We start from the raw sequence: 13,653 nt of genomic DNA on the forward strand, positions 1-13,653 counted from the left end.
TCAGCCCTCAAGGAATTCAAGGTTACCTTCATGGTAAACCCCCAAGGGAACACAATATATTGCCTTCAAAATGTCTTAGCTTTCTATTTCAAAATTGTCTTTAATGAAATGTCTAATCACCTCTACTAGGTCATTAAGAGAATACTATTATTATGAGGTTGTAAGGACATTTTCATTGCTTTTCTGACACTTACAACTCCCTGTTAGCTTTCACAGTGATTTGAGGCTGTTTAAAATAGAAACCATATATGTCATATGGATTTTCAAATAGAAAAACCTGAGGAAGTAGGGGAAGCTTTCGTTTGGTTTCTGTTATTTGTTTCTTAGAAATCACATAAAAAATTCTTCAATGCTAAGGCACAGCAAGCTTTCTTTCTACATTAGAGTTTCTTTCTTAAAGTCCTATTTTCTAGCTCTGTGTTGCAATTGCCCTCATACCAACATTAACTGAGGGCTTATTATGGGCCAGGCACTCTCTAGTACTTCATAAGCATTAGCTTATCTAGCTCCTGAAACACATCCATAAGGAGGATATTACATGAACTTTATTTTAAATATGAGGATACTAAATTTTGAGCTTAAGTAGTTTGCTTAAAGTCTAGTGAGTGGCAGAGAGAATTCCAGTCTAGGCAGGTCTGATGGTCCCCAGAGTGCTTCATCACGAATGAATATTTGTCATATACCATTAGTGGATCATGAGATCAGTTTAGTGGTTTGTAATCCCAAATGTGAGTAAGATAGAATAACAATGATCAGAGTATATCCCACAAAGTAAAAAGCAAGTTATATTTCAAGAAATTTTATTTTCAGTGTGAGTCTGTTTGTATGCTGAATTGTGACACTAAATACATGTCTGTGAGTTAGTATCATAAAAAATTTCAAAGCTGCTTCACTAAGATATATTGACTCTCACTCATCTACATTCCAAACACAGGAGGACTACTAGTTTTTTTTTATAAATCTTCCCTCTACAGAAATGTTTACAAGAAAGGAGAGACTTAAAAATATGTGACTCAGTACACCTTTCCCTGTGTGAATAGGCTTAAGAAGCCAACTCCCAGAGCCATGCAGCAGAATTTCCCTGAAACAGTCAGACCTGACTGGTCTTATGCCAACTCGCTAAGAGTAAATCACTCATCTACCACTGCAACAACAGCAAAACAAGTATTTTTTGCTTTGGTAAGAACAAAAATCCAATGTGTAGAAAAGCATCCAAGAGCCACACACACACACACACACACACACCCCATCTAGGGAAGGTGTAGCGGATGGAGCAGCAGCAGCTTCTGGAGTAGAGTCTGCATTGGTATGTCCAGCTGTCCCCCAGGAGGGCCAGGTTCTCTTTGTGTCTCTGTGTGTACTTATTAAAGGGAAGTGAAAATTAGACAAAGTGAGCAAAGACATACGAAATATTATGTGTTTTCTAAGATGTTAAACTATTTTTTTATGAACCTCCTCCCTATGAGAGACAATTTAGTTCTCATATCCTCTCTCCCCATACATTGCGTTATGAAGATATCAATTAAAGCAGGAAGCTGCATTTCAAGAGGCGTAAGTTCTCTTCAAGGGTGGATTAAAAATAGTCTCCTTGTGCAGGGAACATAAGAGAGGACAAAAGCTGGATAGTGGCTAGGTCGAATGAGAAAATAAAAAAGGAATAAAAAAGAACGTAATTAACTTTGACAAAATTAGTCTGTGGATAGGATGACCAAAAACATTTCAGAAATTTAGATGTAAGAGACATTCTTTGAATTTCAAAAGAGTACTTTCCAGAAAATAAAGAGATGCTTTCTGCAAATACTTTAGTATAATTGTGGAAGTCATGTATTTTTTTAAAGGAATGCAAAACAAAACTTTACAAAAATTGACTGAAGGAGAGGCACTCAGTCATGACTGTGGTTCATTATAACTAATTGAAGGGAGCAAGGGGCATTAACAAGGTGTTCCTATCTCTTCCACTGAAGGTTGGCATCAAGGCCAGGAGCTCCCTTGGACTCCCTTTTTAATATAGCAGAAGGACAGAGAACAAACCTTCTATGTCTTTCTAAACTGATGACAGCACTTAACTTCCTTACACCTGAAACATAAAGGAAAATATCACCCATACATAGAGTGATAGAAGGAATAACTGAGATAGACCCCTTGTGCAATTGGCCTGGGGCACAGTAAGTTCAGTGAGTGTTACGTGTCATTACTTACCATTATATCTCCCTATTCAAATGTAGTTCTAGATTTCTCTCTAATTCACTCTTAAACTGTCCTTTTGCATGTATATTTTTATTATGTCACCTCAACTCCTTCTAATAAAGGATTAAAAAGTAAATAAATACATCTATTTAATTCTGTTAGCTCATGGCTTGACGTTTCTGTTTCCAAGAGTGGACAACTCTTTGATTTCACATGAAAGTAAGACAATTACTTTAGTTTTATTTACTATTGCCTTCCTGAAATTAGTTCCAAATGAACGTTGGTCCCATTGTTGATATAGCTGGGGTTAGATACGACCATGATTGTTTAGAAGGTTATAATTAAGAATATTATTAAAAGAAATTGTATGCTGGGAATAATAACATCAGACAAACTCAACTTTTAGGGTTCTTAAGAAAATTAAATGGGATGCCATGAAAAGAGTTTAGCCATATTAACAATATTTCTGTCTCCTCTTTTGCATAGATTTTCCACTGACTGAAGGCAGTACAATCACTCCTTTGTGCCAAAAAGGATACTTTCCCTGTGGGAATCTTACCAAGTGCTTACCCCGTGCTTTTCACTGTGATGGTGTGGATGACTGCGGGAATGGGGCTGATGAGGACAACTGTGGTGAGTTTCCCCACTCAGCTCCAGATGCTTACCTCCCCTTGTGAATGCCCTCAAAGTGTGCTTGGACCAAATAATAATTGTCTCCAGGGACTCCTACTGTAACACAAATAATTGTGCCCCAAATTTATTTGTGAGATGACCAGAATTTTCACAGGTAGAAGTTGCTTAAATCAGAAATATAAAATTGATAAAAATTGAAGTCATATTTTGAAATTTACTTGGATGCCCATATTCTAATTTTAAATGTCTTCTTATGACTATCTCTTTTTGGCTCGGTAATTTGGTTCAGCTACGATAATACCTTTCATAAAGTGTGAATGGGCTCTGTCTAGAGAATTGATTTATTGAACAGATCTATATTGAGTCCCCACTATGTTCCAGGGGCTGTTCAACTCACCCAACCAGAGCAGGCTTAAGGGAGAGGAGGTCTTACCCTCAAGGAGTTCACATGGGCAATGTGAACAAGGAGGACAATAAACCTGTACATAAATAAATAAAATGTATTTAAATATTAATATTTATTTAAGTAATAAATATTTCAGAGAGTGGTAAGTGCCACAAAGAATAGAAAACAAAATGATAGAATAGAAAGTGACATGAAGGGAGGGCTATTTTTAAGATTCAACCAGAGAAAACCTCTCTGGAGATGATAGCATTTGAATTGAGAGCCAAACCATGAAAAATTGTAGAGAAACAGAGTTTCAGACCAAAAAAGGGCAAGTGCAAAGGCCCTGAGGCTCAGTGAAATAAGAAAATATGTTTGTGGGACAGAAAAGCCAGTATGGCTTGAGCAGAGTGAGCAAGGATATAGAGGGTGAGGAGGTGACAGAGGCCAGATCACCAAAAGTCCTACAAGTCATTTCAGATCTGTATGTTGGGAATGTATATATTGTCTAATATAATACTATTTTTACTTGAAGAAGTATATTTTTACCTGAAGAAGCTGATGCCAAGTTGACATGTCTAGTTACTGAGCTAATGAGCGAGTAGACACTAGAACCCAGATCTCCGCAATTTAAAAAATCCTGTGTGTCTTCTACCACACAGAACTGCCATTCCTTGGAATTGCCCAACTAGCAATCAAAGTGAGACAACATCATCCAGAAAAGCCAGGTGTCTGTCTCTAGAATCTGCTTTCCTGCCCTTGAGTATTCATGCATGCTTCCCACTCATGGAACCTACCATCCTCACCTCCTGTGGATCACTCATGCTCCTCTTTGGGATGCAGTTCACGTCCCCTTTTCACCTGAGAGACTTGGCTTCCCTGGCCCCACTTCCCTACCCTGAAGCTCTCCCACCGGTCTAAGATAAGCATTTTTTCTCTCTGTTTCCACGGCATCCTGCTATACCTGTATGGTCATACTAAGGGCTGCCTTGTCTCTTCACTGTACTTCTTTCACTAGACATGAACTTTTTGAGAAGAGTTCTTCTTTGTGTCTTATTTGTTTTGGTGTCTCCAGAGCCTAATACAATAGAGAATATCATAGGTGCTCAAACACTGCTCAGTGATGAGGGCAGCTGTCAGGATGCCAATAGGCAATTCAGTCAAATGTTTGGCATTCTCTCTCCACTGCATGGGAATCAGACACCCTGCATGTTTATCTACCTCATGAGGGTGTTCTGAATGCAAATTAAAAATAATCTGTGTGAAGGCATCAAATAGAATCATTTGAAAAACCATTGTGGGTATTAATAAAAAAAAAATAGAAACGAGTTAAAGGTTTCAGGCATCAAAGGGGACCTGTGGAAAACTATTTAAATTTACCCTTCTATTTGTATGAACTTTAGTATGGTGTATTATAATATGTATCTTACCATTTTAATAGCAAATATTGAAGAAATGATATTTCAGAACCAGTCTTCTCTTTTAAAAAGAGTAGAATTTTCTTGCAGAAAAGGAGAAGGGAATTTGGCAAATAAGCATGTTGTATCCTCAGACACATTGAGAAAATATGATTTCACTCCATAGAAACAGATGGTCTTTATTAAAAGGCACTTTGCTTTTGCTTTATTAAGAAGGTCAGGTGACACATATTTTATTATTAGTCATTAAACCTATCAAGTACATAACTACATATACATATGCAGCAATATGCAGATGACAAAACAATTCAGATTGTATTTTCTTCTGAGGGTTTCAAAATTAAAGATGAAACATTTAAACTGTCAGCATTAGAAACAAGTAACACTTTTCAAGATGAATATATATGTAAAATAGTCATCTATTTCCATTCCATATTTTCCAATACACACATTTAAAATATTTGTAACCTCAAAAAAGGGGAAAACTCCAAATGTTGGCCTAGCTTTTTCTCCCTTACCATCTATGTTATCATTCAATTACTTAAACTGATTTTAACTGATTTCATTATCAATTTCTTATACTTTTGTTTTGTAATTTGATATTTGAATTATAGAATAACTGACACATATTCATCACCATTTCGCAGGAGACACTAGTGGATGGGCGACTATATTTGGCACAGTCCATGGAAATGCTAATAATGTGGCATTAACACAGGAGTGCTGTAAGTGGTATTGATTCAAAGACTCAGTATCAGCTTTGTGAGCAACATGATTTGTGGTGCATGGATTCATATGGGGAGTGTGATTAAATTCCCTCTGGAATTTCGATTTCAGTTCAATGTGTTTCACTGGTCAGCTGCTCTGTTGTCTGCTGTTGTCTGCCATGGGACTGAGAGATGGACGAAAACAGCGTGCTTTATTCATGTTTATTTGATGTATTAGCCTATGATTACCAGAATATATAGATGTTCAATAATTATGACAAATAATAAAGATCTTTTTTCCCTTTACTGAAGAAAGTGTTTCAATAAAGATATTGAGCACCAACTACTTTCCAGTCCCTATGTTAAGGACTGAGTGTACAATGATAAATAAGATGTGGCTGCAACTCACAAATAGTTCATATTGTAGCAAGAAAGACAAATCCTCATGGTAGCAGGGAAGGTACAACGTAGTGTTAAACTGAAGGAATGATGTTTGCACAAGGGAATGTAAAAGCCCATTGGAAGAAATGAAGACTGTGTTAGGGGTGGGGAAAGATCCACAGAGAAGATGACATTGAGATGGACATAGAAGTCCCTGGATGAAGGAATGAGTGGAGGTAACAGGACAAGCTGGGAAGCAAGATCTGCAAAACACTGGGGTAGGAAGGTGTAAAGATCACGATGTCTTTCCTAGTGGTTCTGAGTGCATGGGGCAGAGGAGCTGGAGCTAGACCTAGAAGATGAGGCCAGCCCATAAAAGGTTTTGGGTGTACACTTTAGACATTGGCCTCTACCCTGTGGATAAAATCATGTCTTTATACATACCTATGTTACATACATGCATATAATGTATATATAGGCATAATTATGAAGGTGCATGTACAATTATGTATGTATAATATTATATATATATAATGCACCTACACTAAATACTATATTAATACTATATTATACACTTTGTAACAACTAGTTTATAATCCCCACTTACTATATGCTTTCATATACATCACAGGAGGATCAAATATAAAAATGATAAATTAAAAGTTTAAAAATAAATATAAATGAAAGTTCTAGTATTTTCTTCCTGAACCACAATAGGTCACTTCATATGCATCCCATTGTGCAGATCAATGCTGTACACAATTTTGGGCAATCACCAAAATTGTGGGCTTATTTTCTTTTAATGAATAGGCAGAAGCACATGATAAGGGGCGTGTATGAGACAGAATTATAGAGAATGGAATAGAACAGCAGTCCTCAGCCCTGGGCAACTTTTGCCCCCAGAGAACATTTGACAATTGTCTGGAGACATTTCAATTGTCACAGCTTGGTGTTTGCTACTGGTATCTAGTGTGTAGAGGACAAGGATGCTGTTGAACATCCTCTAATGTACGGACAGCCCCTTACAGTGGAGAATGAGCTTCCCCAATTGTCAACCTTGCCAAGGCTGAGGAGAAAGTCAACCTTGCCAAGGCTGAGGAGAAAGTATCTGAAAGAGATACTAATCATTATGTTTCCTGTAATACTTCAGACTAATACTTGGAATCTGAGCCCAGAAAATGTCAGTGAGAAAAGTGAGATAGAGAGAGATGCAAGAAGCATTTATAAAGAAGAATCCAGATTTTATGGGTATCACTGATTTACAGGTGAGGGATCTATGCTCACATTTCTGGTTTAGACAACAGGCCCAGCTTGACTACATTGGATTTTTTTATTGGGAAATAAAAGTTTCAAACACTAGGTTTTCCATCTAATAATAACCACTATTTTTAATGTCAATAAACATTGAAGTAAACATTCTGAACTCAGCTTTAAGAAGTTGAGCTAATTAGCATAAACTTATAAACAACATAGAATACTTTCCAGAATTTTATACACTAGAATACATCTTTCGAATTAAGCAAGCACTCAATAAACGTTTGTTGAATTTACCAAAATTCAGTGAAATTGATTTATTATAGTTTGGATAAAGTGATTTAAAGGAAGCAGAGCAATTAGAAAGAACTTATAAAGATTTAAATACATAATAGCAAATATAAAAATTGGAAAATAATCCTCATTTTCTTAGCTCCCATCAAAAGAGTTACTCATAGGATCAGAGGCAAAATCAAGTGCTCCATAAATATCACTCCTCTGTCTCTCTCTGTCTCTCTCTGTCTCTCTCTCACACACACACACACACACACACACACACACAGTGTGATTGTCTGTCCTATGGGACAACTTGGCCTGGTTTCTCCTTGGATTTCTCACTCCTTTATATGACATTATCTTAATAACTATGTAAGCTTCTTCACAGTAAATTCAGAAGTTGTTGTTTTTTTTTTTCCTTCAGAATGTTTCAGATAGATGGATCTTTGGTTCTCTCAGCTTTATAGCTTCTCTACAATTTTTGTCTTCCACTATATCTTTATAGGAATGAAAAACAAAGAACCACAGTAAGAGGGGATCTAACTTGGTCGATTTTAATAAGGCACAATGGAGGTTCTTGCAGAAACTTCATCTTTTTTCCCAACTCCAGAAGTTTGAAAGGGGAAAAAGAATGGAATTTAATTTTAATCAACAAGCATTTGTTGAGCAACCTCTTTGTGCCATGCAATTCAATTAAACTGACACAATTATACCCATTACAGATTTACTCCATCATAATAATGTTTTTCATCGAGGAGAACTTAATCTTGCTTCACTATACACTTTTTTGCCATTTAAACCTTTCTGTGGTTTCTTTCTAATCACTTGATAAGTGCCTCTGAAATGACCACTGGAAGGTAGAACTGAGATGAAACATCACATTAGCCTGTATTTGACTAGGTGAGAATTCTTACTTGCTTTTATTATGAGCCCATATTAGTGCCCTGAAGGTGTAAATGTTATACATTCAATGAAGAGAGAACAATGTCATTTATTAGAGATAAGGTCATAATTAAAGAAAAGTATTTTTTTCCCCAGTGAAATACTACTCTTTTGCCCCCTAGTTCTAAATCAGTATCCACAACCCTGTGACTGCAAAGGAACTGAATTGGAATGTGTAAATGTCGGCTTAAAGTCTGTGCCAAGGATTTCCAACAATACGACATTACTGTGAGTAGAATTCACAACTTGCTGATATTTGCCTATAAAGTCATATGAAAACCATGTAGTCTAATCTAACCTCCCCTTGTTCTGTTTTATGTTACTTGTATACTAGCAAAATAATAGAAGCCCCCTTTAAACCACCAGCCATCAGAGAATTCCTCACGCTTCTTCTCCAGAGAAAACAGGTTTTAAAGAGTGTTAGATTGCCTGGATACCATTTAGCTCACAAATGTCTGTGGTCTGGAGTGTTCATTTCAGTTACTTTCTGATCTCTTGTTTTTACCAAAATGCCAATACTGTACAACTAAAGATGGAAATAAAAAAGAAAACCACTAGCTTATTTTCTCTTGTTTTAAATAGTGATAACTGTCCAAGTTTGCAAAGATATAAAAGGTCTATGAAGCTAGCTGTGTTATCACTGTGGAAGTTTTCCTGTACTTTGCAAAAATGTTCTGAGAGTCTCAGAAATTACAGTCATGTTATAATTTGAGCAAGTATGATTTGGTTAGGATTATCTGTTGTTTTTGTTGTTGTTGGTGGTGGTGGTGGTTTTGTTGTTGTATTTTGTTAAATTACCCAGAGAGTAAAGATGTTAAATCACAATAGACATTCTAGTCTATGATACTAACTGGCCAGACTTGTCAAATGTTTGCAAACTGCTTTAATTTTGTTTTATGGACTTCTTATTCTCATGTGAGGAAGTTTTCAGTTACTACAGTCATTTTCAGATGTGTGTTAAGTAGCATGGAGTATCATTAAATATCCTGTTTTCAAGCATGCATTTTCTAGGGATAAATTTGGTTCACCATTAAACCTGTAATGAAGTCTGCTTTAACTGTTATTTTAGGTCTCTTAAGAAAAACAAAATTCACAGTCTTCCAGATAAAGTTTTCATCAAATACACAGAACTTAAACAGATGTAAGTAGCTATTAATAGTGCTTTTATGAAGAAATCCTTATGATGTTTTATTTAAGATGCGTTTTATCTTTTTATTTTTATTTTTTAAAGATTTTATTTTTATTTATTTGAAAGACAGAGATCACAAGTAGGCAGAGAGGCAGACAGAGAGAGAGGGAAGCAGGCTCCCTGCCAAGCAGAGAGCCTGATGCGGGGCTCGATTCCAGGACCCGAGGATCATGACCTGAGCCGAAAGCAGATGCTCTAACCCACTGAGCCACCCAGGAACCCCTGCCTTTTATTTTTAAAATGAAATATAAACTTGATAAGCTTTATCAGGTGATTAATTTTTCCAAATGTAATTAGGATTAGTAAATTAAGCTTTGAAAACTAGCATATTATCTTTCCATTTCATAATTTAAAGTAGCTGAAATGATTTTATTTAAACTATTTTTAGAAAATTAAATTGGAGTTGAGATCAGGCATCTCCATAAGAAAACACATAGTTCCATATGAATTTCCAAGATCATTGGGAAAATGACATTGTAGATTCAGAGGCACTTGATGCACTTTTTAATTTAAAGAGGAATGTTAGTATAGACCAGAATGTTCAGATCATTTAGAACACATAATGAAAGAATATAGCCTATCTCCTAGGATAATATGAACAAAACACAATCTTAGTGAAATCAGTGATATTAGCATATCTGAGAAAAGAAAATGTTAATAAATACAGCACAGTCAGCAATGAAGAAATCGTAGTCAGCGAGAAACAAAGTATCAAGATGTTATCTTCCAAGAAAGAAAACCAGGATCTGGGAGACATACTCCCTAGAGAAGTCTATTCTGGAGGACAGGTTTGGATTGTTAATTTCCACCATAACTAGCGTGAACTATCTTTTGATGGAGATTACCTTTGCTTTGATTCCTTGCTCACCAAGCGACGTTATGATGAGTGCATTAACTTCCCAAATTATTCATACTGAAGTATTTGGGCAGTTATCTTGGATAGGGTATAAGAACATTTCTATTGGTGAAACTGGATACCTCCTATTTAAATAAAGAAATTGAGAATATTCAAATACTCATGAATTTGCTTACTGTATGTCAGTTCCTCTGAGCCCAGTCAGTCTGGGATAATGAAGAGATCAAGTTTCTATACTTGCCAAGATGACTGTTACACTAGATTTAAAAATTAACAGGGAAGGGGCACCTGGGTGGCTCAGTGGGTTAAGCCACTGCCTTGGGCTCAGGTCATGATCTCAGGGTCCTGGGATGGAGCCCCACATCGGGCTCTCTGCTCAGTGGGGAGCCTGCTTCCCCGCCCCCTCTGCCTGCCTGTCTGCCTACTTGTGATCTGTTTGTCAAATAAATAAATAAAATATTAAAAAAAAATAACAAGGTAATGTTGTAAGGTCCCTTGGCAGTACAATCATATTGTTTTATCCTTCAGCGTAGAAAGTTTCTAGAAATGTGAAATATGTTAAAAAGAATAAAAATAATCTGATCTTTGGATGATACTGGACAGACATATTTAGTTTAAAATGCCATCAACAATTCTATGCTGTTCATGAAATTTTTTTGTTTGTTTAAAGATTTTATTTATTTATTTGACAGAGATCACAAGTAGGCAGAGAGGCAGGCAGAGAGAGGAGAAGGAAAACAGGTTCCCTGCTGAGCAGAGAGCCCGATGTGGGGCTCGATCCCAGGAACCTAGGATCCTGACCTGAGCCAAAGGCAGAGGCTTTAACACACTGAGCCACCCAGGCGCCCCTGTTCATGAATTTAGGTACAGATTTTCTCATATAGGAAAAGAAGTCACTGAAGGAAGTCCATGAGTGAGGTAGAATCTTATATGAACAGAGATAATCATGCCTGCGTTTGATTACAGCCTTTGTAAATATCATCTCACATCTCAATAAATACCATCCTGGAGCATGTGGTCATGTTGACATCATCACCATGGAGTGGCTGTGCACATTCTCTGGGTTTCCAGATTCCTCCAGAGAGGAAATCCTCACTATACTGCTGCTAATCTTACTGGAATTCCTTAGAATCACATGTTCATTCTATGAATCAATATTGTGTTTGCAACTGCCAGGATAATGCTCAAAGGAGGAAAAATACAATAGCAGAAAGGAAGGGGGGAAAGGCTCATGCTATAGGGTACCTTTTTCAATTCTATGATCTAGAGTCATAGAAAGTTTATGAATTTTTTTTTTTATGAGTTAAAGACGATTTATTTTGAGCCTTCTTAAGCATGCCCACTTGCTTTGATCCCAACTCACTCGACTGAGGAGGCTAGGTCTGTCATAGCTCTTCCTGACTCACAGCCATGCCCACACCTTGCTTTGTCCAACCCGCTATAGCAAAATCAATTCTCTCCTCACCTTTCTTACCTTGAAATTGTTACAATCACAGCAGTTTATCACTAGCTTATTTTTTTTTCCAATTTATTTATTTTCAGAAAAACAGTATTCATTATTTTTTCACCACACCCAGTGCTCCATGCAAGCTGTGCCCTCTATAATACCCACCACCTGGTACCCCAACCTCCCACCCCCCCACCACTTCAAACCCCTCAGATTGTTTTTCAGAGTCCATAGTCTCTCATGGTTCATCTCCCCTTCCAATTTACCCCAAAGCACATACCCTCCCCAATGTCCATAACCCTACCCCCCTTCTCCCAACCCCCCTCCCCCCAGCAACCCACAGTTTGTTTCGTGAGATTAAGAGTCACTTATGGTTTGTCTCCCTCCCTATCCCATCTTGTTTCATGGATTCTTCTCCTACCCACTTAAGCCCCCATGTTGCATCACCACTCCCTCATATCAGGGAGATCATATGATAGTTGTCTTTCTCCGCTTGACTTATTTCGCTAAGCATGATACGCTCTAGTTCCATCCATGTTGTCGCAAATGGCAAGATTTCGTTTCTTTTGATGGCTGCATAGTATTCCATTGTGTATATATACCACATCTTCTTGATCCATTCATCTGTTGATGGACATCTAGGCTCTTTCCATAGTTTGGCTATTGTGGACATTGCTGCTATAAACATTCGGGTGCACGTGCCCCTTTGGATCACTACGTTTGTATCTTTAGGGTAAATTCCCAGTAGTGCAATTGCTGAGTCATAGGGCAGTTCTATTTTCAACATTTTGAGGAACCTCCATGCTGTTTTCCAGAGGGGTTGCACCAGCTTGCATTCCCACCAACAGTGTAGGAGGGTTCCCCTTTCTCCGCATCCTCGCCAGCATCTGTCATTTCCTGACTTGTTGATTTTAGCCATTCTGACTGGTGTGAGGTGATATCTCATTGTGGTTTTGATTTGTATTTCCCTGATGCCGAGTGATAAGAACTAATTCCTATTCTCCTGAAACTGTTCCAAAAAATAGAAATGGAAGGAAAACTCCCAAACTCATTTTATGAGGCCAGCATCACCTTGATCCCAAAACCAGACAAGGATCCCATCAAAAAAGAGAGCTATAGACCAAAATCCTTGATGAACACAGATGCAAAAATTCTCACCAAAGTATTAGCCAATAGGATTCAACAGTACATTAAAAGGATTATTCACCACGACCAAGTGGGATTTATCCCAGGGCTGCAAGGTTGGTTCAACATCCGCAAATCAGTCAATGTGATACAACACATCAATAAAAGAAAGAACAAGAACCATATGATACTCTCAATAGATGCTGAAAAAGCATTTGACAAAGTACAGCATCCCTTCCTGATCAAAACCCTTCAAAGTGTAGGGATAGAGGGCACATACCTCAATATCATCAAAGCCATCTATGAAAAACCCACCGCAAATATCATTCTCAATGGAGAAAAACTGAAAGCTTTTCCACTAAGGTCAGGAACACGGCAGGGATGTCCATTATCACCACTGCTATTCAACATAGTACTAGAAGTCCTAGCCTCAGCAATCAGACAACAAAAGGAAATTAAAGGCATCCAAATCGGCAAAGAAGAAGTCAAATTATCACTCTTCGCAGATGATATGATACTCTATGTGGAAAACCCAAAAGACTCCACTCCAAAACTGCTAGAACTTATACAGGAATTCAGTAAAGTGTCAGGATATAAGATCAATGCACAGAAATCAGTTGCATTTCTCTACACCAACAACAAGACAGAAGAAAGAGAAATTAAGGAGTCAATCCCATTTACAATTGTGTCCAAAACCATAAGATACCTAGGAATAAACCTAACCAAAGAGGCTAAGAATCTATACTCAGAAAACTATAAAGTACTCATGAAAGAAATTGAGGAAGACACAAAGAAATGGAAAAATGTTCCATGCTCCTGGATTGGAAGAATAAATATTGTGAAAATGTCTATG

General features: G+C 37.3%; 1 protein-coding gene across 1 annotated transcript in view; it reads left to right on the plus strand.

The window, feature by feature from the left end:
- RXFP2 (relaxin family peptide receptor 2) overlaps nucleotides 1–13,653 on the plus strand; it is a 59,748-nt gene that overhangs the window by 13,904 nt on the left and 32,191 nt on the right. Inside the window, exons 2-5 of the mRNA XM_044250657.1 lie at nucleotides 2,674–2,820; nucleotides 5,271–5,348; nucleotides 8,306–8,411; nucleotides 9,253–9,324. Of these exons, the coding sequence (XP_044106592.1) occupies nucleotides 2,674–2,820; nucleotides 5,271–5,348; nucleotides 8,306–8,411; nucleotides 9,253–9,324 (403 nt within the window). The remainder of the gene's footprint in view (nucleotides 1–2,673; nucleotides 2,821–5,270; nucleotides 5,349–8,305; nucleotides 8,412–9,252; nucleotides 9,325–13,653) is intronic.

The sequence above is a fragment of the Neovison vison genome, chromosome 5, assembly GCF_020171115.1.
Source record: "Neovison vison isolate M4711 chromosome 5, ASM_NN_V1, whole genome shotgun sequence".
Lineage (NCBI taxonomy): Eukaryota > Metazoa > Chordata > Mammalia > Carnivora > Mustelidae > Neogale > Neogale vison.